At 45.5% G+C, this 26,238-nt stretch overlaps 1 protein-coding gene across 9 annotated transcripts in view; it reads left to right on the forward strand.

Moving 5' to 3' along the window:
• Positions 1–26,238, forward strand: part of Tbc1d32 (TBC1 domain family member 32) — a 227,335-nt gene that overhangs the window by 71,211 nt on the left and 129,886 nt on the right. For all 9 annotated transcript variants that reach the window (XR_010042767.1, XR_010042768.1, XM_063235087.1 and 6 more), the window contains 2 exons: positions 10,511–10,599; positions 25,181–25,303. Coding sequence is in view for 7 of the 9 variants with exons in the window: in XM_063235087.1 (XP_063091157.1) it covers positions 10,511–10,599; positions 25,181–25,303 (212 nt within the window). In the remaining 2 variants the exon portion in view is untranslated. The remainder of the gene's footprint in view (positions 1–10,510; positions 10,600–25,180; positions 25,304–26,238) is intronic.

Genomic DNA, 26,238 nt, shown 5'->3' on the forward strand with positions numbered 1-26,238 from the left:
GGTCTGCTGCGGGTCTGTGCCCTCCGCGAGCCTCATTGCCCAACTCCCGATGCCCCGCCCTTGCTGCTTCTCACCTCTCTGTAGGGTTTCTGGAGAGAGCAATGGTTTCCTCTGCCGTCTCAAGGCTACGTGACCTTGCTCGCAGCCTGCACAGCACTGCCTCACTTTTGGGACTCCCTTTAGCCTCCCGCAGCTTCTTCCTGGCCCCGTGGCCGGTTGTGCTCCTCTTAAAGTGCTTCCTTCTCCCGTGGAGGTCTGATCTATATGGTGCCCTGTGCACCTGCTTAGCTCCTTGAAGGGGATGGAAGTCCGTGAGGAGAACTGAGGCTTCTCTTTGTTCCTAAGGCCGCCAGGGTGCACTTGGCTGCTGCAAACGCACCAACTTCTCAGAAACACCTGTTTCTGTTGCTGCTTCCAGGCAAGACATCCAACGAGTGGAATTCAGGAAGATTTGGCTCAGTGTGTTAGGTTCTTACCTTCTGCAGTGGGAGTCCTATGGAGGAAGTGCGAGGAAGTTGCATTGAGGGGTGTGTGTGTGTGTGTGTGTGTGTGTGTGTGTGGTATATGCATGTGTGTGTATACATGTGTGTGCATGTATGTGTTTGCAGTATATGTATATGTGTGCGAATATGTGTGTTTATGTGGTATATGCGTGTGTGTGTGTGTGTGTTTGTTACGTGTGTGTATGTGCACATGTGTGGGCTTTTCCCTTTCTGGTGTGGACATTCTCAGAGCTGCATGAAAAGGTAGTGTAACAAACCATCATTTACCGTTGCAGAATTTCAGCTTTTTTGCATTTTTGAAACTATTCATTTCCCATTTCTTCCCCACAGTCTTCCAATTTCCTGCCCTTTACTTCCACTTTGCCCCCTGAATTCTGAAGTACCTGTCAGCATGGTGTCAGCCTGCCCGTAATTCAGCACATGTTCTGCCAAGGACTCTGGTTTTGCTTTACCTTGAATTACTGTGGTAGGTTGTGGTTGACAGCACCATAGCTAAACCGTCCAGTGGGCAGCCCATGTGGAAGCTCTGTCCTCTGCCTCTGTCCCTTTCCCTGTCCCGGTCCCTGCCCTGTCTCAGGGTCGTCCCTTGTGCAGTTGGTGGATTCGGTCTCACACAGTCCGCCTGTCAGCAGGCATTCTGTCTGTAAACCTTTTGCTCCGGGCGGCAGTTTGCCCTCCCTTTTTGTTTCCAGGCTGTGGATTTATTGGAGAGACTGGGTTATTTGTCTTGTTTTGCACTGATGCATTGTTTCATTAGCAGGTGTGAAATGATAGCTCTAATTCTGCCATTCTTTTTATATTTAATTAAATTCTATAGGAAAAGTTAATAAAGGTAACCTTGGAATAATTATTTTTCAGGAAAAACAGAATGAACTCTTGACTATGTATTTTTAGAATAATGAACTAGGGCACTAGTCACTCTAGAAGGGAGGTTTGTGTGTTGTTCTTACCACCGTGAGTCTGCTTTGCGTGTGGGTACATTTCATCTGACCCAGTGCCGGCGTTGTTGGGACCTTCCATCTTTGCCAGTGAGCATCAACACACACCAGTGCTTCATGTTTTATTTCCTTTTTTCTCTCACAGATGATGTTCCTGACTCACTGTGTGCATTCTGTGGCTCAGGCCTGGAATCAGCTGTCATCAAAGATTGGTCTTTTTAAGTCTTACTTAACACCTGCAGCCTCGGCACTGGAAACTTTTGTTAAATGCTGACCTTGTGTCTGAGTTTTTCAGTGGACAGCCGAGGAAAGTAACTTCATTTTGCTTAAAACCTTGAGAGAGAACTTCACCAGGGATTCATGCTGAGGTTCCTTTGCGTTCTGGCTTGCGTCTGGATGTCCCCCAAAGCCTCATGCGGTCACAGGTGGGGCTTTTCAGAGGTGGCTGGATCTGAAGTGTGCGATGCTGGGATGGATTCATGGTGCAGTGCTAGGAGTGAGGTAGCCTAGGTGAGACATAGGGACTAACAGAGGCTTGTTGTCCGTCTTGCTGTCCTCTGCCCATCTCCTCATGATGCCCCTCTGCCATGTCATCCTGCCTTGGAGCCAGCCAATTATGGACTGAAGACTCTTCAAACTGTAGATATTGAAAGAATTGAGCAATCCCAAATAAATAATCCAATGATGCATCTTAAGGTTCTAGGAAAGCAAGATTCAAAGCCAAAACTAGTCCAAGGAAAGAAATTTTAAAGATCAGAACGGAAATTAATGAAATTGAGACTAAAAGACACTAGAAAAGATCAATGAAACAAAAGATAATCAAATTGAAAAACTTAGCTAAATTTACCAAAAGAAGGGAAAAAAAATCAATGCAATTAGAAATTAAAAATGTGGAATCACAGTGGACACCATCAGTATTCAGATAATTATAAGCTGTTTTGAAAACATATTCCAGTAAACTGGAGAATCTTGAAGATATGAAGCAATTCCTAGATATATGAACTGCAAAATTGAACCAAGAAGATATAAATACCCTGAGTAGGCCAATAATAGGAAATGAAGCAGTGGCAGTAATAAAAATCCACCAACAAAGAACACCCCCAACTGATGGATTCGTCATGATATTTACCAGAGATTCTAGGAAGAACTCATGCCAACACTCTTCAAACCCTTTCATGGATTTGAAAGAGAAGCCACACTACCAAACTCACTCCTTGAAACTACTATTGCCCTGGTTCTAAAACCAGACAATGACTTAACAAAGAAAAGAAAACTATAGACCAATTTCCTTAATGAATGTAGATCCAAAATTTCTCAACAAGATATTTGTAAACTGATTGCAGTAAGTCATTAGAAATATCATATTATGACCAAGTTGGCTTCATTCCAGAGATGCACAAATGCCTCAAAATATAAAATCAGTAAATGTAGTGCACTACAGAAACAGAAGCAAGGGTAAAAATCATAAATCATCTCAGTGAAGGCAGAAGAAGTCTTTCACAAAACCCAGCATCCATTCATGAGAAAAACTCTGAGGAAAACAGGTGCAGAAGTACCTTATGTTGGTCTGGCAAAAAGCCTGTCAGACAAACCTACTGCCAACAGCATAGTAAGAGGGCAAAGTGAAAAGCCCTCTAAAATCAGCAGCAAGAGGAGGAGGTGCACTTCCCCAGCCTGGAGCAATCAGGCAAGGGAAAGAAATAACACAAATAGGAAGAAGCGCAATTATTCGTATGTGCAGTAGATGTGATTCTTTACACAGAGGACCCAAACAAAAACATGGTTAGCAAGGTGATGGGATATCAACTCAGCACACAGAAATCAGTAGTGTTCTTGGACACCAAGAGTGAAGCCACTCAAAAAACAAAGCACACCCAGGAAAACAGTCCCAGTCAACAGTAGCTCCAAAAAAGGTAAACATCCAGAAATTAACATGGAACCAAGGAAACAAAGACATCTTTACTAAAACTATACTATTCTGGAAAAAAAGAGATCAGACAGGATATCTGGAAATGGAAAGACTTCTTATGCATGGACAGAGCCCATATTGTCAAAATGGCCATATTACCAAAAATGATACATAGATTTAATGAAATTTCGATCAAAATACTTGCATATTTCTTCATAGAACTATGGAAAAATTTCTAAAGTTTATGTTGATTGAGAGGAGTCCCAGAATAGCCACATGAATCCTAAACAGCATTAAAGGCCTGGATTTCAAGTTATTCCACAAAGCTACAATAATAAAAACAGACAGGATACTGGCACAAAAACATTTATTGACCAATAATAGAATTGAGGTTGCAAAAATAAACCCATACACCTTCAGCCACCTGACTTTTGACAAGCCAAAAATATGCCAGAGAAAAGATGGCTCTTTAATAAATGGTGCTGGGAAAACTGGTTATCCACGTGCTCCTTATATAGCTCCTTGTATCTCCGCTGTAGTAAAATCAAATCAACATGGATCAAAGACCTAGACATAAGAAATGAATATATATTTCTCAAAAGAAGAAGTACACATTTCTGTAAGTACATAAAAAATGCTCAGCGTGTTTGGCCATTGCAGAAATGCAAATCAGATCAACACCAAGATTCCCTTCTGACTACAGAAAGACTGTCCACCATCAAGGACCCAAAAGATGATAAATCATGGTGAAATTGTGCTCGTGTGGGGAAAACCTTTTGACATTGTCTGTGGGGATGTAAACCAATGCAGCCCCTGTGAAAATCACTCTGGAGTCTCCATAAAAGCAAAAATAGACACTCCATGTGGCCTAGCTGTTTCTCTTCTATCTTTCCAAAGGGTTAAGGTCAGTGCATTCCAGTGATACATGCATGCCCATGTTTATAGTGGTGTATTCCTAACCACTGAACTCAGAAGCACTGCTATGCCCATCAGAAGGTGAATGGCCAAAGAAAGCACAGCATGTATATACCATGCAGTCCTACTCAGCTGTAAAAAATAGTTTTTTTGGAAAAAGGATAAAAATTTGAGTCATTTACAGGACAATGAATGGATCTTGAGACCACAGTGAGAACTGACGCAAATCATAGAAGGTTAGCTATCTCTTGGTTTCCCTTGAGTGAGAAACCCAAAGTACAAATAATTTAGAGAACAACATAAAAGAGATGCTGTGTACTAGAGAGGTTGAGTTTGTGGGGCTGGAAAGGCAGTGTGGGGATGATGGGAGCAGGGAGGGCAGTGAGGGAGAAGGGAAGTAAACCCCCTTTTTTTGACGTGTGTGTATTCCGATCCCCACAGTTTACTCATAGTAAAGAAGAGGACTTCAGGCTGAGTGTAATAGCCCAGACACCATGACCGTGTGCTGTGTGATATCACCGGCATGGCGAATCCAAGACAGTTAAACACAGAGAAGCAGGGGACGGAATATCCGTTGCTGGGGCTGGGGGCAGCGAGAGAGAAACAGGCAGATGTCCGGCCAGGGCACAAAGGTTGGTTATGCAGAATGCCTGAGTTCTAAAGATCTGATGCTTAGCACAGTGCCCACAGCTAACAGTGTCACATGCCTGAAAGTTGGTAAGACAGCAGATTGTCCTATGCTTATTCTTCTCTCTTCTCTCCTCCCCACCACCTCCCTGTCTGTCCCTCACCGGTACAGCTAGAACCCAGAGACTTGTGCATGCTAGGCAAAGGCTCTGCCGATTAGTTACATCCCCAGCCCTTTCTGATTTTATGTTAACAGGGCCTCAAGTTTCCCAGGCTGGCTCTAAGCTTGCAGTCCTTCTGCCTCAGCCTTGTTACTAGATGTATTATGATATGCCCAACACGTGTGGCCATTACATATTCCTGTCCACCACAAACTGAAGCACAGCCGAGGGGGCAGGTTTTAGAGGTTATGGATAACTGCTGCATGAATCCAGGTGCGGTTCCACAAGGGTCTTTTAGTTCCAAAGTCATCGAGTCATGCGCATCAGACATGCACAGCTCATTCTCGCCATGCGCAGTACTTCCACTGGGTGGCTTTCAAGCAGGGAGTGAAGCCGTTCCACCTCCGGGAGCTGTGTTTAACTGGGTGTGTGAGACCGGGTCACTGTCGTGGATGAGGCACTGCCCCGCGCTTGCTTCCGTGCGGGCATCTCTGCCTCTAGTTGGTGCTGCCTGCAGGTGAGAGGCCCAGTGCCTTCCGTTCCCCCATAGGCCTTGCCGCTCCCCTCGCTGGCTTGCTGTCCTACGGTGGCTTGGAACAGGGCCCCCAGAGTCCTGAGTCCTCAGGTGGCAGCAGGGCCACTTTCTCCCTGGGCCTTCCCAGCCCTTCAGCTCCGCTTTCCTGTCTCGCTGCTGCTTAACTACCGTTTCTGTGTTCACAAGACCGTCCCCTCTTCTCCACCTTCAGTGCCTTGTCTTTTGCTATTGAGGACGTGTGCCTTGAATTTAAGCCCACTGGGATGACCTAGGTTGGATTACCTTAGAATCACAAGAGCAGGCAGTGTAGTCATTTAGTGTGACCCTGTCTCAAAGTAAAAAGTAAAGGGCTGAGAATTCAACATATTCGGGGCTCAGATCCCATTATTGGAAAAAGAAAAAAGTTCTGATTACCTCTGCAAGACTGCTTCCAAATAGACCGGCATTTGCAGGTCCTGGGAGGAGGTGACTCACTGAACCCCAAATGGGAGCGAGGCTTTCTTGTCCTCCCCTGCTTTGGAAAATGCCAAGGGTGGACCTTGCCAGGTCATGTTAGTGTCACTTCGAGGCTCCCCAGAGACCAGACGCCCCTGGGAGGGCAAGGCCGGGGGCATTTCTGCCTCGCCCCTCAGCCTGTTTCCAGGAAGAGATGTCTGTGAGGCAGCGGCATAGAGGCAGGCGCTGGGGTCTGCGGAGCCCCTGTCAGAGCAGGGCTCCTCTGCCGTCCAGTCTGCTGTTGCAAAGCCCAGGGCTTGCTTTCAGTGGTTTGCTGCTGGGAAGCTGCTGCATTGTTTAGGATGCCGTGCTCAGGAGCCGAAGCTATCACAGGCAGGCTTCCTGGAAGGCAGGCTGAAGGCCCTGTGACCTTGTCCAGGGAGAAAGGACTCACTGCGATGTGGGTTTCCTGACCGCACCTTACCATGGCCGGCGGCTGCAGCGTCCTCCCCGTGAGCTTCTTGATGATGTGGGTTCCTTCCAGCATTGTTGCCATCCCAGAGGCTGAGGTCTGGAACCGGAACTGTGGAGCTACTGGACCAAGCAGTCTGAGGCCGGCTTCTGGTCAGGAGGAGGTGTGCATCCTCGGGCCGCACTAATGACCATTCACTCATGGCCACAGTCCCTTTCCAGGAAGGGTGTTAGTGGTCCGTGATCACCACCAGGCTGCTCCGTGAGGATGAACTCTGGAAACATAGCAGTAACGATACTGTGATTATCAAGCGGGAGGAAATACCCCTGTGTTTGGGAGCCACCAAAGCCTGGCTGTGTGTCCCTTGCAGATGGCTGGGGACACTACATAGGCGCAGGTGCCGGAGGTGGGGCGGGGAATGGGAGGGACCCCCAAGGGCACAGCCTGGTGGGCGGCTCGGTGCCTGTCCCTGTTTAATGTGAGGTGTGCACAGCTGCATGGCAGTGGCAGGTGACAGTGTCGGGGCCGGAGAACGGATGGTCTCTTGGTCATGGTCGAGCTCGTCAGTGCTCACGGATTCAGATTACCACGTCTGTTTTCCCACGAGGCACTGTGAAATAGCACGCTTGTCCCTAGGTCTGCGGTTGGAAGTTTTGATGGGTAAACTTAGCAGGAAGCCAGCTTGTGCTGTATTCTAACTTGTGTTTTGGAGTGTGACTTTGAGTTACCCACTGTTTCCTCCTATTTCTGGCCCCACTCTCTGGTCTCTTTGTTTGATGACATGGTCTTTTATCTCTACCCCAGAGTCCTGAATAAGCTTCCCTGGATTTATCGCAGGGGGAGCCTTTCTTATTTTGCCCGACTGGTCAAAAAGCTCGCTGTGGGGTAGCAGAGTTCTGGGTCAGGAACACGAGCAGTGAGGGAGAGGAGTGGGTGTCTCAGGCACCCCCAAAGCAGGGCATTACAGCCAGGCTTGCAGAGGGGCTTCAGAGCTATGTGACAGCAATGGGATCAGCCTGTGGCAACTAGGGGGCTTTGGAGGCCCAGCCCTGGGCAGAGCGAGTGGCTCTCAGCTTTGGGCATTTTAAAGTCCCTTAGTGATTCAGTGCTCAGCCACAGGAGCCAGAGAATATTAATTACTGAAATCTCAAAAATCTGATAGATAAAAATACTAGAACCATTGTTCATGCTCCACATTTGTGACTTGGTGTGTGCTTCTCAAAGTAGTTTACTTTTTTTCCAGTTTTATCATCATTTTATTAACCCTATGAGTTGCTCACCTGTTCCAAAGTGGAGTCTAACTGAGCAGCCCTCACCTTTGGCCAAGTGTTAGGTTTACTTTAGGAATTTGCACAGATTCTTGTTCCTAGTCCCAGGCCACACCCAGACCATTTAGTGCAGAGCTGCTAAGATGGGGACCCCACAGGTCTGTGGCTTTTTTTTATCCTGCTATTTTTTATTTATTTTTCCCTTAATTAAAAGGATAAAAATGAAAAAGTAGATAATAAAAAGGAGATTGAGATTAAAAAAGAGGATATAACAAAACAGTGCAGGTCAAAACATAGCCATTTAAGCAAAATAGTGTTTCACTACAAGATAATCTCGACATAATAGTAGTTACCATAGTGTCTCTTCCCTTAAAATCTTTGGGTATAACTTCGTATACTGTAACATCAAACATATCAAGACAATGTAAAACCGTTCAAGAGAATGACAGTATTACAGGGTATTTAGAACCAACTAACAGAAAATGAACAATGGTTTCTGTATAATCTCCTTGTCTATAAAAGTTTTTGTTTATATTATCACATATAATAAATCCAATAAGATACAACACGTTAAAACGGATGGAGACAGAAAAACAAAAGCTTGATGAAACTTCAAAACAAGAGGATATTAAATCAGCACTACCTATTATGATGTCTTGTTTTCTCCAAAATGGCTGTTCGTACCATCCAACCTTCTCTGCCTCATTTCTGTTGAGCTCTTTTTCTGTCATTAGTTGTCAGTTTGTCCTCTTCATTTCTCTTTCTGCTCCATTCATTGTGGCCGCTCTGCCACTGTTTCTGGAATCTTGGTATTTTTCATTTTTAGAATATCCTGCAGTAATCTTTGTAGAGTTGAATTGGTGGTTGCAAATTCCCCTAGTTCCTCTTTATCCTGGAAGCACCTTGTTTTTCCATCAATTTTTAGGGACAGTTGTGCAGGGTATATCAATCTTGGCTGGAGGTTATTATCTTTCAAAACTTGAATTATTTCCCCCCATGCTCTTCGTGATTTGATGGTTTGCGCCGAGAAGGCTGCTGTAATTCTGATGGGTGTTCCCTTGTAAGTGATCTGTTTCTTGTCTTTGATGGCTTTTAATATTCTGTTCTTATATTGGATTTCTGGGATTTTGATTATTATATATCTGGGTGTAGCTCTGTTTGGGTTGTGGGTGGCTGGCGTCCTGTATGCATCATACATCTGAGTATCTTTACCTTTTGCTAAATTAGGGAAATTCTCCTGGATTATTTCTGTGAATAGCTTTTGTAGTTCATTTGTTTGAGTCCCTACTTCTTTTTTTATGTTCTTAATTCTTAAGTTATAGATCCTCTTATCATCTTCAAGCCTTTGTATTATTGCTGTTTGTTTTCTTGTTATTTTTAAGAAGTTTTTCGTTTCATGCTCCCACCTTACAAATCTGTCCTCCAGTTCAGATAATCTGTCCTTAGTTTCTTTCAAGCTGTTATGCCAGCTTTCAATAGAGTTTTTAGTTTCCTGGTAATCTCTTTGAACCTTCTTCACATTTTCTCTATTTTGTCGATCAAACAATTCTCCCCGTTTTTTCTGTTCTTCCATTCCACCATCTGTTTTTTCTTGGGCGGTGCTTAGCATTTCTCTAACTATTCTACTTATTTCTTGCTTTATTTCATTAAATACTTCATTTTTGAACTCATCTATGAGGCTCCGGAGATACCGCTTTATGTCTATAGGTGCCGTGTTTGATACTGCATGTTTTTTGTCTTCATTCTCTTTTGCATTTACCTTTCCTGCATCAGTGTTCTCAGGATTGGGGACTCAGGACCCTTTCTTGTTGTTCCCTTTTCCCATACGTTTTGTTCCTTCCATACAAGCGTATGTAGGAGGCCCAGTTTTGTTTTTTGTTTTTTGTTTTTCTTTGTCTGTTACAGTTTGTTTGAATCTGCTGGCTAGGTGTTCCCGCCCACTGCAGTGTACTAGGGAGACACAGACCTGGGCAGCCTCTGCTGGGCCTGCCCCTCCAGGTCAACCTACTGAATGCTTCACTGCTAGGGTGCACCACCAGGTGCAGGGACCTGATTTGGGCTAGCCTACTGGATCCGGAGCGTCACGAGGCCAAGCGCTCCCCACCACTCCTGCTTGAGAGGGGAATATGCGACTAAAGTCACTGCAGGGCCCTGTTCCGGCTAGTCTGCTTGTTCTCAGAATGTCCTCTGTTGGAGCCTCCTAGTTTACGAAAGGGTCCCCATTTCTCTCACTCACCGCAGGTCGATGTAGGGCTCCCTGCCAGTCCCGCTCTCCTGCCGTTTGGTTCGCGGATTCCCGCTCTCAGAGCTTTCGCGTGTCTCTCTCCCTGCCATGCGGATTGGGATGCAGTATCAGCAGCAGGAAATTCAAATCGCGGCTTCCAATGGCGCGGGATCCAGCTTCCGCACTGAGATTGTATCTGTTCCAGTTATAGCATCAGGATTGCATTTCCAGTTGGTTTCTCTCAGCTTAGTTCGTTCCGGGGTCGGCAGGGTACATCTCCCCTCGCTACGACTCCTCACACGGCACCACTCCTGGATTCTAAGCTGGTAATCTCAGAGAGCCTCTGTGGCTGCTGTTATTTGTCCGCCATGTTCTCCCCACGTCAGTGGCTTTTTAAAAACACAGTTTCCCATGTAATTCCAATGTGAAAGTCATTTTGAAAATTACAAATTTAAATGTATACTTATTGATTTAATTTTTTTCAAGTGGTTTCAATAAAGCATAGTCTCATTCTGTATTTCAGGATATAATTGATCGACTTATCATTTTAAATTCTGAAGCTAAGATTCATTCTTTATTCAACTATGAACAGTCACACATCTTTGGACTAAGGTAAGGTGCTCAGTCATTTTATATGTCATATAAAGGATGTGTTTGTTCTGTGTGCTTTGAAAAGCACTTAAGCTAATTTTAAAGTTATGTTTTAGGGTGAATTTCTTCCTATGACATTACAGACAAACAAGGCATCCAGGTATTTGCACCTCAGCCTTTTGTCTGAACTCCTGAGTGTAATTTTAGTGTCTTCCATTGCTGGTTTTAAATAGTTGGAGACTATTTCATTAGGCACCCAAGAGTTGCCAGGGGCATCCCTGTGTTGGTGCTGAGTAGACTTTGCCCATAACAAAGCTCTGGACGGGGCCTCACCACACAGGGTTTATCTTGAGGCCTGCATTTCGCTACCTTGTTGTTTGATCATTACTCTGCAGCTTTACTTTTCCAGATGCTTAAATCTTTCTGGTTCAGTTCCTATTTTTTGACATTTTATGTAGCATGTTCAAATGAGAAATAAAGCAGGGTTGGTAGGGCTAAAGAGACTTAGGAAATTCTTAATTCTTTTGGTCATATGTAGATATATAACAGGCTTCTCACTTATAAATTACTGCCTTTAAAAGTTGCTGGATGAAGGAAATTTTCCACTTTCACAGGTTCAAGATTTTCCCCCTTTCCATAGTCATTTTTCCTGTCATTAGAGGAGTCTGTGATAATGCATTACCTAAGAAGTAGGCAATTACTTTTCTGAATTTAGAATTCTCTAATGGTAGTATATTTTATATGTCTATATTTTAACATAAAAAGATTTATTTCTTACTATGTGAGCTTCATTTTTGGTCTTTCTAATTTAAAGAAGGCATAAAAATGTGTAGCTGTGACAGATCTTTGGGTGGTATACTCTCTGTCTCAAACTCGGTGTTCATATGAAACTTGAACTTCTAGCTTATGGCATCAGGTACCTCAAAAGCAGGTTAGAGAGTGGGAAAAGACCCATTCAGTAGGCTGCTTTTGCACAGGCTATGGTTTGTGTCTGGACGTCCCCCCAGACCTCATGCTGTCATGGCGGTGGCTGAATCTAGCGTTTGTGATTGGTTCATTGTCTAGTGCTGGGACTGGAGTGTGAGAGCTGCACTCACCCAGGGGCAGAGCCAGCATACAACATAAGGGAGAGAAGGAAGCGTGCTTTTTCCTTTTGCCCTTTTCACTCTTGTTGCTTGGGGCATCCAAGAACAGTTGCCCCTAGCCACACCCCCCTGCCTTGGAGTCAGCTGAGTGTGGACTGAAACCTCCACAAACTGTAAGCTGAATAAACCTTTCCTGCCTTCACTTTAGGCATCAGGTATTTTGTTTCAACAAAGAGAGAAAAGTAACCAGGACACGCAGCAAATATGTTTGTGAGTTCTGGAGTGATAGAACTTAGATTTCGACCTGTTGTTAGCAATATACCCAGTGAATTTCTTTTTTTCCTGTATATTTCCTTGAAATAAATTTCTTTTAAATTTTCTCTACTGTTCTGTTGGAACAGATAGCAGTTGGATTTTGTGAAGTTACATAAAAAAATAACACAAAAAGTGAAAGCTCTTAGACTATTCATTAATTTTCACGGTGTCTGCCGTGTTATAATAGCCACAGGGACTCAGTCTGCCCTGCCGTGCAGAGTCTTCCATCCCCTTGCTGGTGCTGAAGCAAAGCTGTGGGAGTGGTGGTCAGTTGGGATCTGCAGGCCAGCCACTTGGTGTTTCTTATTGTGTAAGGCAGTCCGGTCCCTCATCTGCCTAAAGGGCAGCAGGCATCTTGCTTTCCTCAGAGTTGCCTTGAGACTAGCGTGTGAAATTTAACGGTGTCTGCACATAGTAAGCCTGTAAAAACAGCTCTAGTTAGAGCACTTCCTGAGTTCTTGTGGTCTACTGTTCTGATTTTGTGTTTTACCGGGAAATACTTTTGTCTCTGCTTCTCACTAACTAATTGGTCTTCCACATGCTACCTGGTAATTAGCTGTTTTTATAAAATCACTGTCAGAAAAGGAGAAAATTGCTTTCTGAGGAACATTTTTTCTTAACTTAATTTGCTTTTTAATAACCTTTTCTGTGGTAATACATTTACTTTCATTGTTTTGAAACTTATTTCTCTAAGCAAGTTCAGGCATATTTTTAGTAGAATCGAATGTGTCTGAAGTTACTTTGCTTTGTTTTGCCGCCAGTGCTAGTCTGCTAGCGGTGCTGACGTGGGCCTGTGACAGCCAGCCCCACTCACTGCATATGCAGGTACCTTGTTTGGAACCTTCATCCACACCTTGGTTTCACCCCAACAGTGTTTCTGCTTGTGGTCACCCTGTGCCATACCCTTGTCATGGCAGACCTCTGTGCTTGGCTTCCCATGTCTCTCAGAGCTAGACGTTGCACGAGGGGACCTTGACACGGCTTGTTCGCTGCCCCATTTCAGTGAGGCGTCAGGAAGTGCAGCTCTTTACTTTGTAACAGGTCCCATTCTGTTCATAAAGTTCTGACTTGTGTGTGTCAAGATCTTTTTATAGATTTCACACTGGAGATGTCTACTGTCTGTCCAGATCGCTGCCCTGCAAGCCTGCCCACCTCTCTGTCTCTTCTGGTGTCCAGTCCTTCTGTGGGGGGACACCACTCCTGCTGCGCATGCACCGCCTTTGTGCACCTCGTCCTACTATGGAGCGCACAGACTCTGGCCCTGCCCATGCCTGTGGCAGTGGACGCTGCCCTGTGCTTTGGCTTCCTGCCCTAGAGCCGCAGCTGCCTCGCCCCACCCCCTTGCTTGGTTCCCCACCTCCGTCCCCACCTCCGTCCGCACCCTCGTGTGTATCCTGCCCGTGTCGGGCCTCTATAGTGCCGTGTTAATAACCCCAAGCTGGCTGCTTCTTTGATTCCATCTGACTGTGACTCTCAGGAGCTGTTCATGGGGGCGGCTCTTTCCTGAATGAAAACTTGTCTGTCGTTGGCTCCTATGATGCTGAACGCTCCTGGGGACGTGGTCCCCCTACTCCTGGCCGGCTCCATGTGCAGGGCATCCTGACACGGCCCGCTGTCTCCTGTGTGCTTTGCCTCTGTCTGGTTTCACGTTGTCCCTAAGTGTTGCCTGCAGGTCAGTGAGGCCTGGTTCCTACCCTGACTCAGGATCCCCTTCTGGGCTCTCATGTCACTACACGGCACCCGGACACGGTGAGGGGACACTCCTCACAGCACACAGCTCTGCACCCCAAACTCAACATCCCAGGTGGAATTTTCCGATCCCCACCCTGCCTCCCACAGAACAAACCAGAGGAGTCCCAGGGCTGTCTTGTTAAGTGGCCCATCCATCTCTTTGGTTGCTTAGTCTTGAAAGTTATCTTAATGACTTTGTTTTCCAAATAGTAATTTATCTTTATTATAAGGAAATGAACCAGTGTAGGAAATTAAATATAATAAATTAAGTGAAATTCCACCTAATTCCCAAAATGTCATTACTAAAATTGAAGAAAATAATTCTAGACATCTTTCTATGCATAGTGAAAGGTTAGAAATAAATTTTAAAAACTTTTGAAAAAGGCTTCTAAATTTTATAAAAAAGGAAAAGAAGTCATAGTAAGACTACAGAAATTACTGAGTTTCAAATCACTATTTTAGCTTCAGGGTTACTATTTTCCCACATATTCGTCTGAGGAAAAGGACAAAGGTTATGTGAGATATGTTGAGAAGTTTACATGTGGTATTTTGCTTTTAAACAGGATGGGCTGAGAATAGCGCCCCTTCTCTGCCCCGTCTCTCCTGTGTCGCTCTGATGAGATGTCTGGGCTAGGCACCTAAGGAAGTAGAGGGGCTCAGCTGGCCCGGGACTCTGGTGCTGCCCCTGGCCCAGCTGCATGGACAGGGAAGTGGTGGGAGAGGCCCCGAGGCAGGATAGGGAACGGCAAGATCTGGGCTGTTCCTACAGCAACTGAGGCCTCGTGGGAGTGCCCTGTGGCCTGGCCACCTTGCCCTGAGCCCCGCTGCCACCGCACTGGGGCCGGGCTTGGGGGACAGGAGCCTGGGGACCAGCTCAGACCATGGTCACCTCTAAACTGGGGAGGGTCCTGTGCATTAGCAGTGCTGAGGTGATGGAAGGTACACAGCGTGTCCCATCTCTGCTGAGGACATGTGTCAGACGGGTGGCCATTCTCGGTGACCCTAGGCCAGTGTGGGGTCAGGCGTGCAGGAGAGAAGCGCGTTCCTAGGACGCCTCACTCTGTCTTCCTGGATGGCATTCCTGGTCTCACTAGACTGGGATGCATTTATTCACTAGTCATGAGTTTATAGAGCATAATGAATAGTTTTATGGATAACTAGCATATTGCAAAAGTCTGACTGCTAAGGTGACCTTGTAACGTCCCTGTCATTGGTTCTGATTTTGCTTGCTATTTCAAACGACCTCAGCGGTGTAGGCATCTTTGTATCTGGAACTTAGTTCTGTATCTGAATCTACATTCTTGGGTCTCTGAAGCCCATAGTGGGCTTATCTGGCCTGGGTTAGGTTGATCTTCCATTAAGTTTTACAGTTTGATATAGCATTGCTAGAACATGCTAAGGACAGCCACAGGCCACAGACTGATCTCCCTGTGCCTGCTCTGGGCAGCAAGAATCTTTCTTGATCATCATAGACAGTCTCTCCAGCCAGCACAGGGACCTGCCAGCACATGTATATTTCATAATAAGATTTTAAAACTGTCTAAACACCCTAGCTACTAACAACACCCTAGCTACTAACGGCTCTCTGGGAAATAAGCACCTGGGGGTCTGCCTCCCAGCTGTTGTAGGAGAGAGCACCACAGTCCTGCAAGGTTGGAGGTCTCCTGGTGCTGTCCTGAGCATCCAGTGTGCTGTCCACTGGCCTCTGGGAGGTGGGGCTCAGGAGGCTGGAGTTCCTGTGGGGTTTGCTCACACTGGTTTCTTTGGTTGTTACCTTGTGTTTTATGGATGTCGTGGCCCTCGGCATGCAGACGCCTCATGGCCAAGGTGTCAGATTCTGTTTTTAAACCTGAAGGCTGTGAATGCTGCTGTCAGCCTGATGCTAGCACTGGTGGTCACCCCAGCATGTGCCGCATCTTGTGACCAGGTTTGGCCTCTATCTGTGGCATTAGGGGCTCCTTAAATAGTCACATTCAGATCATCTGAGATGAGGACAATCTTGCTGTTCAGCTCACTGGAATTTCCTCCCCAAACTTAGCCATCGGCCCAATATGGGGCATCCTGTGATTTTCTAAACCATGGTATAGATGTGGAGCAGTGCTCAGCGGCCCTGAGAGTGGCTCTGAGGGCACAGTGGTATTTATGGGCACTGATCGATGCTTCTAGCACTGCCTCACGGCTTGAAGAGGGAAGGAGATCTGACTGCGTGTGACATGGCAGCTGCCAGAAGTGGGCTACTCTGGCGTTCTGTAGTGCTTTCTAGATGGGACGTCCTGGAGTAGCACACGTACTCTTCCATCCTGTCTGAGAGGGCCATGACCTTACCTACCGATTTGTATGGATTTAGAGACCATGACCAGTGGAAGGGCTGAATAGGGCTGGATGGGGCTCAGAATAGGAAAGACTGGAGGGTTAGGACACTGGGGGGAAAAATGTGCATGCAGGATCCTCTGAGGGTAAACTCACCTTGGGAGAAGAATTCTCATTCTGCGATCGCTCACTGAAGGGATCCCACTGTGCAAAGGGGTGGAGCGGCCTCGCTGGCCCATGGGTCAGCTTCTCTCCTCCACCCAGTCTGAGTTTACTTGAATGGGATTGTGAGCAATGTGGCTGTACTAGTGCTAGCTTGAAATGATTTTCATGAAAGTAAGTGTCACAATTTTCATGAAAGTAAGTGTCACAATGTACGAACCCTCCCTGAACAAAGGGAAAGTGGATTTAGTCCAGAATTCTTCAGCTTCTGTGTGGTCCCATCCTGTGAGAAGCTCCTGAGGACCCAGCATGCCCCTGAAATATTAGCCAGATTGAATCTGCTGAATTCAACGCCCCTGTGATATTTTGGAGGCTGCAGGAGTTTTGGATCTCATTTTTGCTCTGGGTCACTCGAAATTGATAGCATTGTAGAGTTCAGAGAAGCACACCTAGATGTGGTAGATGTCCTTCAAGCAGCATCAGGATCAAGTTGTGCACTGTGCCATTTTCTTGGTAGTAAATAGTGTGAGGTTAACAATTCACGTGTTTTCCAGGTAGGCGCATCAGCGTCCCTGCCACTGGATTGTGGACACTTTACTGAGGTGGTAGAACTCTTGCTTTCTATTCCTTGTCCACTCCCTGGCATACTGTGCTTTACTAAAGCATCCAGTCTACCAAGCTGTGTTATGGTGGAGATCAAGGTGGACCCCAGAACTTTCATGCGGTCAGAGGCAGGACTTTTGGAAGGTGACTGGGTGTGGGGACATGGACAGCTGCTGAATGTCCCCTTAGGAGATGGAGCCTTGTGAGATGGGGGTGTGGCCCCCTCCCCAGCTGCTCCCTTCTCTCCCTGATTCTGGCTCCCTGCTTCCTGTTCTCCGTGAGAGCCGCAGCGCCCCTCCGCCAGCCCCTCCACCACACTGATTCTGTTGACCAGGGACTGTCACTGAGAGCCAAGGTAAACCTTGCCTCCCTTGCCTTGTGGGTGTGGGGTGTTATGTCTCAACCACTAGGAAGTGGCTGAGACAAGCTAGCTCCTGCCCACCCAGGCACAGTTAACGGATGAGCAGTGGAGTCACTTAGTGGAAGGATCGCTTGCCCAGATCATGACCAATCAAGGCTGCCTTGTCTAAATTTCAGTAAGATGATGACAGGGACACACTGCTGTCCATGCTAGGCAGCATTCTCTTGGTGAGCTGGCAGAGTCAGCAGGGATGGAGACTTGTGGATGCAGTCCTGTAGAGGGACTTTTATTCTGACAGCATCCTTCATTGCAGGAAAGAACTGATGCACCACAGTGTGGCTGGGGAGACCTAAGAACACTGGACAGCTGAGCACTCTCGGGCTCTTTCGTCACTAAAGCATGCAGTGTTTGTGGTCTGTATTTAGGGTTTTAGAGATTGCTCTAAAAGCATGAGTCATTTTCCACTGCTGTAAGGAGACTGTTGGGAAAGCCCTGTGGCTCTCCATTGACATCCTGGACTTTTTCCATTTTTTCCTAGTGCATATAAATGCAGTTCACAAATTGTGACTATGTCTTTGTAGACTATATTGTGGGGTTTCTTCACAGGATTATGTCACCTCTGTGGTTAGGGAAGAGAAGATGTAATGATTATAAGGGTTATTTGAAAATTGTCTTTCTAGAGGTTATAACTCTGTGTATCCTAGAGAGCGTAACAGAGGCGAGGAAAGAAAGCCTTCCCTGGCTGTTACCAAAATCTGAGGCAGGACCGTGGCCTGAGTGTCTCCAGAGGGGCATGGACGCTTTCCTGGAGTTACTGAAGGGCTCGGGCTTGTCCACCTCTGCACCGAAGCTTGGGGCAGACCGACTCTTGTCTTTCTTGTCCACAGGAAAGCTAGGCAGGTTATCTTCTTGGGAACCATCAGGATATAATAGTGGAATAATATTTGTATTTTGCTTAGCACTGTAGGAGAGGGGATAAACCTACAGCTTATGTGTTTGTCTTCCATCTTTTGATGTACATAAACTTACCTTGGTAAGTGCTTTCTCTCTCTGAAACCTGTGTGCTTAATTTACTGCTGATACTTTTTACATAAATGCACTTTCAAATTAAATACTTACTTCAAAATATTTTTAATGAAAAATATTTTGCCTTTTCATTAAAAAGTAAAAAAAATGTACCCTTAAAATTTTTATCTAGTTGATTAGTCAATTTGAATTTAACATGAGCAATTATAGACTTTCTTTGGAAAATCTAAGTTAACCAACTTGCTTGACATGGTGCAATAACCATTTGTTTTTCTTTTCTTCATATTTTTGGAAAATTTGGTTTTAGAACCAATAAAAATAGTCTACCAATTTGTTGCTTATAAACCTAATATATAAATTTTGGGACTTATGTCTCATCCTTTTTTATAGTATATATATATATATATATATATATATATATATATATATAAATTTAAAGTGTTAGAATCTATACACTTCATTTTGTAATCCTAGATTTAATATTATTATTTGGTAAAAATTTGTCTCACCTAAGTGCTGTTTTTCTCCATGTATATTCTAACTGATGGTTTATACCGATTTGCTGGTATAATTAGCAAGCCATTAAGGTCTATTTATTATATGTGTATATAATTGAGTAGCAAATGGCTTTAGTTGTTATCAAGGCTTGTGAGAATCCTTATGTGTACTCATTAAACCATGCATTCTTTTGTTAGTATTCTAGTATTCTATTCTAGTTGTTCATTTGTCGCACACACATTTACACTTCTTGTGGATTAGCCAATGTACATTTCCCTATTATCCACCCCAGCATAGCACTTGGTTTTAATGAAATAAAACACAAGGATCATACGAGACGTGAACGTCCATTTAACAAACGGTTGCGAAGCAGCACCCGTGTAAACAGCACTGTCTGCATTCACTTTGTCATCACTGCTTCCCTTTTCCCAGTGGCAGCCTTCATTCTAGTATTTTTGTGGTGGTCACCTCTTTAGTTTACTTCATGCTTTTCTCTGAGGTGTTTTTTAAGACTGAGTTGACTGTTTTTGCAGTTTGTTTTGACTGCCATGTAATATTCCAGTGTAGCTATTAATGTGCCATGTTCTGTTTAAGCCATGTTAGTAAGAGGACTTTTGAGTTTATGCTTACTACGTGTAGAACATTAGCTACATATCTCTTGAGTACATGTATGCACAACTTTCGTATATTAAAAAGCAATGATCTTTTCAACTATACTTTTTATCGCTGTATAATAGCACATTGTTTTAATTATTGCAGTTTTATAATAATTTACAACTGACTGAGCAATTCTTTCCACTTTGTTCTTTTTCAAAAATATTTTGGCTACTTTGAGACCTTTCCTTATGAATTTCAGAATCAGCTTGTTACAGAAACTGACCCACAAGACGAAAATCCTCTCCATATTAAATGTTCGGGTCAGTAGAGGGTAGGTAAACGAATCTCCTCACAGTGAGTTTTCTGGGCTGTAAACGCATTGTGTCTCCCCTTTGATTAGGTGTTTATCGCTGTCCCTGTGACGTTGCAGTTTTCCACGGGTGATGCAATCTTCCTGTGGATTTACATCTTAGCCCGATGGCATGTTGGTAGCGCATGGCTGAGTGGCCTCGAGTGTGGATGCTGTGGTCTGGTTAGTTACAAGAGAGAGGAAGTGGAGTCCTGGTGTCCTCATCTGCTGAGCTGAGGTCCTTGTCTGTGACACCATACGTGGACCAATGTCCACCTGAGTGTGGGAATCCAAATCATGGGCTTAATTTTTTTTTTTTTTTTTTTGGTACCAGGAATTGAACTCATGACCTCACACTTGCCAGGCAGGTACTTAGGCCACTGAGCTATATCTCAGCCCTGCTTCATTCTTTTAAAAAAATAATTGAGGTTACTGGCTGAGGGGTTTCAAGCTCTGTACAGATCTTAGTTTTAATTAAATTATTGCACAATGAAATTGAATGCCTGTTGTAATATTTAGTGCCTCTTCCAGGAAAGGGTGCAGGCTGTCTGTGAGCCTCCACCTCCTCCGGGTACGCATTGTGGCTTCTGTGCGCCTGCTTCCCGTGTTCTTTCCCACTGTCTGCCATGGCTTTTTGCCGTTGTTGGTGTGACTTCTGCCTGCTGCAGTGTTTTCACTGCCTGTCGCTGCCACGTTGTGAGTGCTCCGGCTTTGGAGGGCCTTTTCTTACTCGTCACCATTCATGATTCCCACCCATCCTTGTCCTTCTGGGCTGCTGCTGTCTCTGGGTGGGCGTCCCCCTGAAGCGCACAGCAGGCCCTCGTCCTCGTCCCAGGGAAGCACTCAGGGCTGAGCAGGCAGGTGAGCTCTGCAGTGCCCTGCGTTCCCTGGACTTGGTTCAGTTTATAAATTAGATGACGAGATTAGCAGCAATAGCAAACCCGTTAGTGCTTGCTGCCATGACCCCCAGCGGGCCGCAGGCCGGGCTGTTCCCAGTCAGTGCAGCACTGGTGTAATTGGGATAGGCCTAGACCGAGGGCTGTGCAGTCCTGCCCTGGTAAATGCTCGCCCAGCTGGTGTGGCCCTTCTGGGTCCTGTGTGAGTACAGTCCGCCCTGCAGAGAAGACTAGAAGAGTGGATGGCCAGAGGGGCCATGCAGGTTTCACGTCCCCAGGCACTGGCCTCCCGGGCCCTGACCCGGTACTGAGCCAGCGCCTGGGCCCTAATGGTTAGGTGGGCGGTGTGCTGGCCGTGTGGTTGCTGCCCTGGTGGCTCTGTGTGCTCTGCCCAGAGCGGCTGTCATGTCACGTCCTGCAAACTGCACATCTCCTGCAGGCCGGGCCAGCTGGGGCTGCGCCTGTGCAGCCACGCATGGAGCCCCAGTGCTCCTGAAGGCTGGACTGGAGTTGGGTCTCCCTAGACTCTGTTGCACGGCTGCCTTGAACGTTTCCCAGGAACTTGCTGAGTGCTGTGAGCATGGGGTGCAGAAGATCTGACTGTGTCCAGACAGTCACTGGGGCTGAAATGCTGAAGAGAGAGCCTGGGACGCGGGACCAGCGGAGCAGCTCAGGAGTCCAGCTTCACGGTACGGGACTTGTGTCCAGAGACTGCGCCCCTGCTCTTGGCCCTGTTGGGATGCTCCCTCCCTGTCCCCTGCACCAGGCCCACCTATACACCATCTCCCAGGACATGTTTGGCCCTGTCTCCTTTAGGCCTATGTCGAGCACCTCCATGTGCGTGGCCTTCAGGTCTGCTGTGTTTCAGTCCCCTCAGTGGCCCCCTCTGGCATTCTTTGTTCCTCTCCTGGCTCTTTCCTGCTCCAGGTCTGCGTGTCTTTTGCCAGTAGCTGCAAGGTGGTCTGGCCAGTCTACACCCAGTCCAGGCCAGAAGTTTCCCCCTCTCCCCCAACAGTGTCCCCTTCCCCGGCCAGTGAGGGGGAAGGGGCAAAGGGCAGCAGGAACTGGCCTGCCTCACCTGGTGCCCTTCTAGCTGGCCAGTGTGGCCCCATCCCGTTCGTCAGGCCCTCCTGTGTAAATCTGTAGACTCCTGAGTAGAAACTCCTTTTTCCTTCAGAAGCAAATGGGGTGCGGGAGGCCAGTTTTGCCTTTCTTGTGGCCTTAATTGAAATTCATTTCCTGTATGCAATTTTAGCTCCTATTTTGAGATAGGTTTGCTTTTTAAATCAATTTCTAGAAATAACCTCCCTTTAATTTTCTCAGAATGTGTTTAGGAGTCCAGGGGGTTAGGAGAATGTTACACCTTAAATCAAATAGCTTCTAAACATCTCAGTACGGTTCCTGCTGTTACACACTGATGTCATGGTGAATTGCACTGGGACCAACTGGAAACTTTCCTTTTCTCCTTGAATAGATTTGTGTTTTTCACAGGACATGCTGTTCTACTAATTTACTGCAGGGTTCCAATTGTTAGACTTCACATTATTCCTAGCACTTAGAGTCTTACATCATGGCTCGGGTTTGACTTACTCATTCCCCAGCACAGAGAATGAGTCCAAGAAAAGATTTTGTTCACAAACAGAATAGCTTCAGGCACCTCCTTGTCCTCCTGGTTAGAGGGACTGTGCTCCCTTATTTTAAGGATGTGATACAGACACTTTGTTGGCTAAGAATGTGGAAAGTTTACTGGTTTTTCTTTAAAACCTTCTTATTCTACAGCCCCTGTCAGCTGATGGCAACTTGATCCTTTCTGTCCTGGGTAACACCTGCTACTGTAGTGGTCTTTGATTTCTCTCTTCCTGTCACTCCACATAACCCTGGATGCCTCCGTGACCCGGCCTAGGCCTCACTTTTGACTCTGTTGACACTTAAATTCAATAGGTTCGTGTTGAAACAGGACAGGTTCGTGGCACGGGTGTCTGAGGGTGTCAGCCTCCTCCCTGCTCTGCTGGTGTTGAGGTGCTGTGGCCATGTCAGAGGACGGAGTGATCCTCCCACTCTTAGTGACTGCTTTGCTCTTCTTGATGTCCTTATGTTTGCCTTTTGGTGTCATCTTTGGTCTACTGATGCTCCCAGCTCTGCCTCGTGCAGATTCTGGGTTCCTTTTGTCCCGGAGATTATTTGACACCAGATGTGCTCAGATCCACAGCTTGTTCTCTTGCAGGAAGGTGTTCTTGGCTTATATTTTTAAAGGTGTTTCCTGCTAGGTTATTCTGTTTTCTCTTCCAAAAATCTGTAAGTAAAACTCATTTCCATCCTATTTCTCCCTCTCTTCTGGAGAAGAACATTTTCTCTTGGTTTACTTATGTATCCTCTGAATTAGTAAAACATGCAGCTAGATCAGATTCTTACATTAGAGACTTTTAAGCATGAAAATGGTGAGTTTTAGTCAGCTCCTAGGTGCCCATCACCTGTCTTCCGCTTTTGTGCTGTGCATCCTCTGGTGTTTCCGTGCTTTTGTTTCTGGGAAGTTTGGTTCCTCTGCTTCTTTCCTGCGTTGTGCCAGTCCATGTCTTTCTGGTGGTTCTGTTCTTTCTTTCCAGCACTCATGCACTTTGTGCAAAGATCTTCATGGAGGCAGTTCGTATTCTTGATTTGATCATACTTTTCCAGTGTTTAAATGTACTGTTTCTGTTTATGTCCTCGGTTGGTTCTTCCCCTTTCTTGCCTTTGCTTATAGTGTCTGCAGATGGCATTTCTTTATGGAGGGACTGGGTATTTCCACACCACGTTGAAGAGAAGTGGGGCCAGGTCCCGGGCAGCTGGATTCGTCCCTCAGGTCCACGTGTGATGTGAGCACAGATGCGTTTGTTCTCTTTTCACGCTGTTTACACCCCGTCTCTAGGAGGGGCATTCAGTCGCCACTTAAGGAACCCATAATTAATAGTGAATTGTTGGAGACTTCTGGTTCCACTTTGCTTCTTTCCTGTCCTAGGTCAGGGGCGCTGCTGCTTCCTTGTGGACTCCATTTCTACTGCTGAAAGCAGAGAATCAGGCTGTGCCTTTAGGTTATACTCATTTTGGGGAAATTGTCGTTTTTTTCCCCCTTAGAAATTTGTTTATTTTTTGTGAAATATGCTGGTTCTTTGACCAGCACTGACAGCTGTGATACCCTTTCTCAGTTCCTTTCTTCCCCCTAGCAGTTTGCCCTATTTTACGTTTAATTTTGTGGTTAAAATTTTCAATACTGTGCTGTTCTTTTTCTCCTGTGTGCTTCTGAATCACTTCTTAGATGAGGAAAGGTGATGCCAGCGTGGGTACCTAGTCTGATCTCCAAGTGTTCCTTCCTTGCAGTCTCATCTGTGTGTGATGGAAAATGATTTCACCCTGGTAAATGTGCGTGCAGGACAGGTCTCCACTTGTCGCTAGTGGATTTTCCTTTGGTTTACTTATATGCATTTTATTATTTTAGCATTCTAGGAAGTAACATTGAATTGCTATTTTTCACAATTAAAATTATCAACCAAACATTTCTCTCCTGACTTTTTTATCCTTCTGAATAAGTAAAACATTGATTATATCAGCATCCAAATATCAGAAAAGTGTTAAACGTAAAATATGTTGACTAGCTTAATGAACCTTCTGTGTACCTGGTGGCATCTCTTCCTTCCCCTCCTTCTTGGTCCCCTCTTCCCGCTCATCCTCTTTTTAACCATTACTGAGTGTTGAGCTACATCCCAGTGCTTTTTATCTTTAATTTTTTAAATTTGCAACAGATTCTCAGGAAGTTGCACAGGCTGGGCTTGAACTTGTCAGCCTCCTGCTTCAGCCTCCAGAGGGCTGAGAGCCAGCCTTGGGAAACACTCCTGGGTTTCCTCCACCACCCTGATGAGTTGTTAGTAATTTTGCAGTGTCTTACGTCTCATTATTTTATTTAAGTACCTTAAGGGATATTTCATTTTACCATAAACAATTCCATATGTCACTCTAACACATAAAGGCCCATTATGAAAAGCAAAACAGAAAATAAAACTGCAAACCTTTATTGCCATTCCATTGCTGCGTCCAGTAAAATTAGCAGGATGGCCCAAGCTCTTCGGGCACCTATTCCATGTTGTACTGTGTGAATCAAAAGTTGCACTTTTAATTGTGTGAATTGAGACTCAAACAGTATCTTTACATTTGTTTCTGTATTTGAATCAAGATCAAAATACCACATTGCTCAGTATTTCTTTTCAAATTTATGTTTCCTCCATGTTTTTTTCACTCCATTTCCGTTCTGAAGGCATAGTATACGTAGTAACCTGTAAAGCTCTCCAAGTTCTGGATTGGGTGAACTGTTCCCACCTTGTGCTGGTTCAGCCTGTTTCCCTGCGAATGTTTCCTGCTGAATTCTTAAGTGAAGCAGCAGTGGAGAAGAAAGTACCCTAGTATTCATAGAGCTTCAGGTACATTTTCAAACCTACGGACTACAAATTACCATTGGCCTCTGAAAAAAATTTGAGTATGAACTTTTGAAGAGACTATTCATACTTGTTAAAAATGCATCCAAAATTGGCCTTCCACGTAAGATCTTCATGTCCACGTATGTCAGGTACCTCACCACCTCAGACTGTGTCTACACGATCAGGACGCATTCCCAAACTCTTCCTCTGCTTTCACTTTCCAGATTGCTCAGTGTGATGTGCTGTGCCCTGGACACACTTCTCCTCCTGGAGGCCCAGTACCAGGTGTCCAGAGTGCTACTGCAGGCTCAGGAAGCAAACATCTCAGAGGCCCCCTCGAGCCACAGGTGGGCAGCGCAGGGTGTGGGACACGGGTGCTGCAGGTGCCCATGGGGGCTCCCCTGGGGCAGTGGTTTCTGTGCAGCTTGCTTGCTTCCTGTTGGAGTTCACAAGTGCCAGTGACACGGAGAGATGATGACTTTTTTGGAGAGGGCTTAGAGTACCATTTTGGAAAGTTTGTGGCTGTTTTCTATTTCCATTTTTATGATTTCAGGTAAGCCCTAACTTTATTAATAGGTCTGTGCAATTGTATCACTTTTAAATTCACCCTGTCTGTGTGCAGTGACCTACTGAATAAAACATTTGATTTGATGACTCGTTTCTCCATTTTCGTAATTATCGTAGCCCATGGTTATAAAATCTGATTATTTGAAAAATGAGGTTGCGATACTGTCTTGACAGTTTTTCTCTTAATAAGTCACATTTACCATTACCTCATTTGACTGACACTTATCAAATATGCAGCCATTAAGTGGTGTTGTTTTCATGTCTGTGATTTTGGAAGAAGGAACAGTTCCCCTGCATGCAAGCCAGGGCTTGGGGATGTGTAAGGTGTTACTTGGCTGGGGTTTGATGTGGAGGGAAGAGTGGTGGTCCATACAGCTCACGCCAGCATTTAGGCTTTCAGTTCAAGACTCTGCATCATGACCATAAGAAAACCTTGATTTACTATGTGCTGAGGTCACTGCAGAAGTAATGTGTGCTTTAAACCCATTTCTTTAAAGTCCCATAACATTTACCAAGGATAATACTGTTCTATTAGTGTCACTGATCTTGTATCAATTGTATCTCCGTGAGTTCATCCCCTTTCTAGCTAAGAAAGCAAAGACTAAAGTGAGCCTTTTTGTGTATTTCACACAAAGCACGGTTAAATAATGTTTTCCAGACTTTTTTGCCTTTCCCCTGTACATTCCAGTGACATGGTTTTGAAAATCAGTGATGG

This window comes from Cavia porcellus, unplaced genomic scaffold, assembly GCF_034190915.1.
Source record: "Cavia porcellus strain 051 isolate PalLab524CR breed Dunkin Hartley unplaced genomic scaffold, mCavPor4.1 scaffold_24, whole genome shotgun sequence".
Classification (NCBI taxonomy): Eukaryota; Metazoa; Chordata; class Mammalia; order Rodentia; family Caviidae; genus Cavia; species Cavia porcellus.